General features: G+C 45.3%; 1 protein-coding gene across 2 annotated transcripts in view; it reads left to right on the forward strand.

Annotated features, from left to right (window-relative positions):
- Positions 1-7,400, forward strand: part of LOC143297263 (shiftless antiviral inhibitor of ribosomal frameshifting protein homolog) — a 41,357-nt gene extending 33,957 nt beyond the window's left edge. Inside the window, exons 6-7 of one of the 2 annotated variants that reach the window (XM_076609507.1) lie at positions 1,026-1,309; positions 5,249-7,400. In XM_076609507.1, the coding sequence (XP_076465622.1) occupies positions 1,026-1,309; positions 5,249-5,436 (472 nt within the window). In that variant the 3' untranslated portion in view covers positions 5,437-7,400. The remainder of the gene's footprint in view (positions 1-1,025; positions 1,310-5,248) is intronic. The other variant, XM_076609508.1, reaches the window with a different exon arrangement.
- The last annotated feature ends 501 nt before the right edge of the window (positions 7,401-7,901 follow it).

Here is a 7,901-nt window from a genome sequence, read left to right on the forward strand (position 1 = left end):
ACTCGTGTGCATACGAGTGAACGTGGGAGTTGCAGCCCACGAACGAAGAAGAAGAAGAAGAAGAAGACCCTTTTGATATTTCTCTTCTCACACAGATATAAAGTGTGGAATCTTCAACAGGCTGTGGATGGGAACTTGCTAATGATTCCACACTTCCTTTCGATATTTCTCTTCTTCTGACACATACAGGGATAAAGCGTGGATTTTCAACGGACTATGGATGGGACTTTTAACCCCTTTTATCCTCTCTAGAAAGGGACTTTTCCCCCTTTTAGCCTCTCTGGACAGGACGTTTAACCCTTTTAGCCTCTCTGGACAGGACGTTTAACCCTTTTAACCTCTCTGGAAAGGAGTTTTCACCCTTTTAGTCTTTCTGGAAAGGGATTATTTCAAGCCACTTTTAGCCTCTCTTCTCACACAGATATAAAGTGTGGAATCCTCAACAGGCTATGGATGGGACTTGCTAATAATTAACCCTTTTGATATTTCTCTTCTCACACAGTTATAAAGTGTGGAATCTTCAACAGGCTATGGACGGGACTTGCTAATAATTAACCCTTTTGATATTTCTCTTCTCACACAGATATAAAGTGTGGAATCTTCAACAGGCTATGGACGGGAACTTGCTAATAATTGACCCTTTTGATATTTCTCTTCTCACACAGATATAAAGTGTGGAATCTTCAACAGGCTATGGACGGGAACTTGCTAATAATTAACCCTTTTGATATTTCTCTTCTCACACAGATATAAAGTGTGGAATCTTCAACAGGCTGTGGATGGGGACTGCTATTAATTCAACCCATTTAATTTCTCTTCTGACACAGCAGTAAAGCGTGACATCTTCAAACAGGCTATGGATAGGGACGTGCATGCTAATAATTAACCCTTTTAATTTCTCTTATTCTGTCACAGCGGTAAAGAGTGAAATCTTCAAACCGGCTACGGCTGGGGACTTGCATGCAAAATAATTCAACCTTTCTTTCAATTTTTTTTTCTCTTCGTCTGATGACACACACACACAGGGGCAAAGCGTGGATGAGCCACACGAAGAGCCCTTGCTACAAGTGCGGGTTCCATGCCAGCCCCGTCCAGATCCTGCCTCCAACCAAAAGGTCTGGGCCACGCCCGAGGAAGTCCGGCTACAGACACAGCTGTGACGGCCGGAACTGTTACAACAGGGCCCAGGACACGCCCTCCTTTGGCCACAGTGAGTGCAAGACAGGAGGAGGAGGAGGAGGAGGAGGAGGAGGGGAGAGACTCTTCCGGACCTCACGTGCTGGTGGTGCTGGTGGTAGTGATGGTGGTGGTGAGTGTGTGTGTGTGTGTGTGTGTGTGTGTGTGTGTGTGTGTGTGTGTGTTTGTGTGGCAGGGGGTGGGAGGCTGGGGGGGCGGAAGATGTTGTGTGGTGTGTGTGTGTGTGTGGCAGGGGATGGGAGGGGGAGGGTGGAGAATTGAGGGGGATAAGGGCAGGTAAGGGGTTGAGGTAAGGTAAGGGGGATAAGGAAAGGAGGTAAGGTAAGGGGGTTAAGTAAGGTAAGGGGATAAGGTAAGGGGAGTGAGGTAAGGGGGTAAGGTAAGGGGTTGAGGTAAGAGGGTGAGGTAAGGTAAGGGAATAAGGTAAGGGGGTCAGGTAAGTAAGGGGATAAGGTAAGAGAGGTCAGGTAAGGTAAGGGGATAAGGTAAGAGAGGTCAGGTAAGGTAAGGGGATAAGGTAAGAGGGGGTAAGGTAAGGTAAGAGGGTTAAGTAAGGTAAGGGGAAAAGGTAAGAGGGGTGAGGTAAGGTAAGGGGATAAGGTAAGGGTTAAGTAAGCGAAGGGGGATAAGGTAAGGGGTAAGGTAAAGTAAGGGGGGATAATGTAAGGGGGATAACGTAAGGTAAAGTAACATAAGGTAAAGTGAGGTAAAATGAGATAAGGTAAGGGTGGGATAAGGTGAGATGAGGGGGGGTGATGAAGTGAGGTGAGAGAAGAGAGAAAAGGGTGAAATAAGGTAAGGTATGGTAATGGTAAGGTCAGGCAAGGTAAAGTAAAAAAATAATGAGATCAGGTAAGATGAGATGATTTGAGATGAGATGAAGATGAGGTGAGGTTAGACAAGACTGGACAAGACCAGACCAACTCTATTATCACATAAGTTAGGACAGGATAAGAGGAGGTAAGACATGATAGGACTGGACAGGTCAGGATAAAACGAGACAAGACATGACAGGACAGGACAAGACAAGACAGGAGAAAACTGGACAGGACAGGACAAGACAGGCCAGGAGAAAACTGGACAGAACAAGACAAGACAGGACAGGAGAAAACTGGACAGGACAGGACAAGACAGGACAGGAGAAAACTGGACAGGACAGGACAAGACAGGACAGGAGAAAACTGGACAGAACAAGACAAGACAGGACAGGAGAAAACTGGACAGGACAGGACAAGACAGGACAGGAGAAAACTGGACAGGACAGGACAAGACAGGAGAAAACTGGATTGGACATGATGAGACAGGACAAGACAAGACCGGAGAAAACTGGACAGGACATGATGAGACAAGACAGGACAAGACAGGAGAAAACTGGACAGGACATGATGAGACAGGACAAGACAAGACCGGAGAAAACTGGATTGGACATGATGAGACAGGACAAGACCGGGCAGGACAAGACAAGGCAAGACAGGAGAAAACTGGACAGGACAGGACAAGACAAGACAGGAGAAAACTGGACAGGACAGGACATGATAAGACAGGAGAAGACAGGATAGGGCAAGGCAAGGTAAGGTAAGGTAAGACAAGACTTACATAATGAATCATTATCGATACATATACAGCGCCTGTCTTCAATCAGAGACCAGATTCTAAGCGCAACACAAACAAGAGGCACTGCAGAACCGCCTGGATTTTGGGAGAGGTGGGAGAGTGAGAGGGGATGGATTTTGGGAGAGGTGGGAGAGTGGAAGGGGATGGAATTTGGGAGAGGTGGGAGAGTGAGAGGGGATGGATTTTGGGAGAGTGAGAGGGAATGGATTTTGGGAGAGGTGGGATGGATTTTGGGAGAAGTGGGAGAGTGAGAGGGAATGGATTTTGGGAGAGGTGGGATGGATTTTGGGAGAGGTGGGGTGGATTTTGGGAGAGGTGGGAGAGTGGAAGGGGATGGATTTTGGGAGAGGTGGGAGAGTGGAAGGGGATGGGTTTTGGGAGAGGTGGGAGAGTGAGAGGGAATGGATTTTGGGAGAGGTGGGATGGATTTTGGGAGAGGTGGGATGGATTTTGGGAGAGGTGGGAGAGTGGAAGGGGATGGATTTTGGGAGAGGTGGGAGAGTGGAAGCGGATGGATTTTGGGAGAGGTGGGAGAGTGAGAGGGGATGGATTTTGGGAGAGGTGGGAGAGTGAGAGGGGATGGATTTTGGGAGAGGTGGGAGAGTGGGAGGGGATGGATTTTGGGAGAGGTGGGAGAGTGAGAGGGGATGGTTTTTGGGAGAGGTGGGAGAGGTGGGAGAGAGTGAGAGGGGATGGATTTTGGGAGAGTGGAAGGGGATGGAATTTGGGACAGGTGGGATGGATTTTGGGAGAGTGAGAGGGAATGGATTTTGGGAGAGGTGGGATGGATTTTGGGAGAGGTGGGAGAGTGAGAGGGAATGGATTTTGGGAGAGGTGGGATGGATTTTGGGAGAGGTGGGATGGATTTTGGGAGAGGTGGGATGGATTTTGGGAGAGGTGGGAGAGTGAGAGGGGATGGATTTTGGGAGAGGTGGGAGAGTGAGAGGGGATGGATTTTGGGAGAGGTGGGAGAGTGGAAGGGGATGGATTTTGGGAGAGTGAGAGGGGAGGAGTGGAGGAGGAGGAGGAGAGTGTGTAGAGGAGAGGGGGGGGGGAAGAAGAGAGAGAGTAAAATGCCCCGATCATTTTGAAGAGAGACCTGTGTGTGTGTGTGTGTGTGTGTGTGTGTGCGTGTGTGTGCGTGTGTATGTGTGTGTGTGTACGCGCGTGCGTGTGTGTGTGAATGTGTGTGTATATGCGTGCGCACGTGCGCATGCGTATTCTTGTGTGTCTTGTGTCTGACTTATTATTGTAATGCGTAAGGGATTTGAAAAACGCTACATTCTCCTGTGCTCGTGATCCACAACTCCCACATTGACTCGTACACATGTACGAGTGGGCTTTTACATGACCGGCATGTAGGCATCCATGCTCTGTTTTCGGGAGGTGTGCATGCTGGGGTTTTTTGTTGTTGTTTTTTTTTTATTGATTTCCTTAACCCACCGAACCCTCACACGGATTGTTGGATCTTGAACGTTAGAATCTAATGTCCTGCATGTATGTACTCACCACGGGGGTTCAGTCAATGGCAGGTCTGCACATATGCTGATCTGGGAGATCGTTTAAAAAAAAGAAAAGAATAATAATATAAAAAAAATCTCCAACCTTAATCAGCCAGGTTCGCCCAACGCGGGGATCGGACCCGGGAAACTCGAGGGAAAATCCAGCGCTCTTTGGATTCGGGCTCCGTACTCGTAGAAAGCGCTAGAAATATTTCTTCTTCTTCTTCTTCTTCTTCTTCTTCTTCTTCTTCTTATTATTATTATTATTATTATTATTATTATTATTATTATTATTATTGCCATTCTTGTTGTTGTTTTTGTTGTAACTGTAATAATGATAATATCATTATCATCATCATCGTCATTATTAAATGACCCTTGACTTGCTCCTCCCTACCGCACCCCACCCCACCCCTCCCATCCCACCTCTACCCCACCCCAAACCCCCCACCTCTACCCCACCCCAAACCCACCCACCTCTACCCCACCCAAACATACCCATCTCTACCCCACCCAAACCACCCATCTCTACCCCACCCAAACATACCCATCTCTACCCCACCCAAACCCACCCACCTCTACCCCACCCCAAACCCACCCACCTCTACCCCACCCAAACCACCCATCTCTACCCCACCCAAACCCCCCCCCCACCTCTACCCCACCCAAACCCACCCACCTCTACCCCACCCAAACCCACCCATCTCTACCCCACCCAAACCCACCCACCTCTACCCCATCCCAAACCCACCCATCTCTACCCCATCCCAAACCCACCCACCTCTACCCCACCCAAACTCACCCACCTCTACCCCACCCAAACATACCCACCTCTACCCCACCCCAAACCCACCCATCCAACCCACCTCTGTCACACCCCTCCCACGTCACCCCCACCCGAACCAACCCTACCCCCAATCCTACCCCTCTGACAGGAGGCGACAAGGACGCTCCGCTGTGCACGCACGAGCAGTCGGAGCGCTCCAGGAAGGTGCTGTACGCCAGCCAGGAGCACGTGAGCACGGGGTCTACGGTGAACACCTTCCTGACCCAGGGGGACCTCGCCGAGGACTACGAGGACCTGGACCACATGCCCAGCGTCATTGAACTGGACGAGGACTGAGCTGAGCTGAGCTGAGCTGAAGGACGAGGCATCCACAAGCTCCTCTTCCTCCTCCTCCTCCGAATTCATCTGTTGACTGTCGTGTCAGAATCTAGGAGATGGAGAACACGATTTTTTTTTTTTTTTTTTTTTTTTAATGAATCAGAGTCAGAATTAGAATAACTTAGATATGTATAGATCTTGGCTGTAGAAAATGAGTTGCGTTGGAAATCTGTGAGACATGCAGATTAAAAATTTGGTATTCGAACAAATGTAACACAAAATCACACACAGAGTGACAGCAAATTTAAGTCCAATATCATTATACATATAGTCATTCGGATGAGACGATAAACCGAGGTCCCGTGTGCAGCATGCACTTAGCGCAAGTAAAAAAAACACGAGAACAAAAGGGTTGTTCCTGGCAAAATTCTGTAGAAAAATCCACGTCGATAGTAAAAAACAAATAAATATGCACGCAAGAAAAAATACAAAAAAAAAAATGGGTGGCGCTGTAGTGTAGCGACGCGCTCTCCCTGGGGAGAGCAGCCGGAATTTCAAACAGAGAAATCTGTTGTGATAAAAAGAGAAATACAATACAATACATATAATATATATATATATATAGAGAGAGAGAGAGAGAGAGAGAGAGATAGTCTCTTGCTTGTTTCGCAGATACACATAGCTAAATGAAAGAGACTTCTCTCATTTCTTATTGACAGCATCACACACACACACACACACACACACACACACACACACACACACACACACACACACACACACACACACACAGATAGAGGAGGACGAAGCATTAGTTTTTACACTATTATTATCATTTTTATCATTCCAGGTCTCGAAAGAAGGCCTTCTTTTTTCTCGTTCAAAATTGACGAGTTTCTGAGTGCGGAGGGGGTTGTAATGGTGGTGGTGAAGAATTTAGTGGTGATGGGGGTGTCGACAACATCAGTGGCGAGGTGAACGGAGTGTGGTGAGGGGGTAGGGGTAGGGGTGATGACAACGTCGATAAGTCCGATCGGTAGCTGAATATAAATCTATATCTGTATCTATATATGTATATATCTGTGTGTGTGTGTCTGTGTGTCTGTGTGTGTGTGAGAGAGAGAGAGGGGGGGGAGGGAGAGAGAGCACCCAGATCCACCAAAATAACTGAAAACAAGGCAAGACAAGAAGTTTATTTCACTTACCCCCTGGGGCATTGAAAAAGTACACACATACATCATTTACACGAACCATATAGATAAAAAGTGATGTCAAACACAAACGAAAAAGCTAACTTTAGCAAACAAGCAAAAGCAAATCAAGTCAACTTTTCCTTAGTAACTGAATAATAAAGCAAACAGTTTCAGTTTCAGTTTCAGTAGCTCAAGGAGGCGTCACTGCGTTCGGACAAATCCATATACGCTACACCACATCTGCCAAGCAGATGCCTGACCAGCAGCGTAACCCAACGCGCTTAGTCAGGACTTGAGGGGAAAAAAAGAAAAAAAGGTGAATAAATAATAGATAAGCTTACACAAATAAATAAATAAATAATAACTATAATGTAAAAAAAAATAAATAAAAAAATAAAGAAAAATAAATAAATAAATAAATAAGATAACAATGATGATAAATAAGCAAATAGATGTAAAACATGAAGACACACATTCACATATACACCCACACATGCATAACAGATATGCACCGAACATGCAGTTTCACAGATATGAAAGCACAGTCAAATACATATAAACAAATATACATATTGAAGCAAACAACCTTAAACAAATCAATGCATAAATTTTCCATAGCACCGTACTTTTTTTCTTTTTTTTTACCGTATGAATAGACAAAGTTCGAAAGATTCGAAAAGAAATACCTATGGAACAGACAAAGGATTTTAATTTTAACAGTACTTTCTTATTTATCCAGAAAAAAAATAAGTAGAATTTTATGGAATTTGGTAGGGTTTTAAAGTATTAGACAAACATTTTTGACTGGTGCTTTTTATATAGAAAAGAAAAAAAAAGGGGGGGGGGGGGGCACAGACAAATAACGAAATTCATCAGCAATGTCGTTTGTGGAACTTTTTTTTTCAGATTCTGTCATTTCTGGGTAATTTGTCAAAAGGCTGTTTATTGATAGTCATATGCATTATTTGTTGTTCTAAACTTTTGCTAATCCAGTTACACAATTATTTGGTAAAATTGATAAGTGCCATTTGAAAGACTTTGACGTTGACCATTTTGCAGAGCATTAACAAAACCCTTACTTGGGATAACACACACACACACACACACACACACACACCGAAACGCCCGAAATTCTTTTTTTTTCTTTTTTAAAGGACTTTGCTTCAGCTGCCCAGTCTAGTTGTGTTGTATTGCATTGCACTGTATTGCATTGCACTGTATTGCATTGTACTGTTTCCAACCGTATTATGGTGTATTATATTCTACTATATTGTACTATATTATATTGTG

This window comes from Babylonia areolata, chromosome 22 (assembly GCF_041734735.1).
Source record: "Babylonia areolata isolate BAREFJ2019XMU chromosome 22, ASM4173473v1, whole genome shotgun sequence".
In the NCBI taxonomy this organism is placed as follows: Eukaryota; Metazoa; Mollusca; class Gastropoda; order Neogastropoda; family Buccinidae; genus Babylonia; species Babylonia areolata.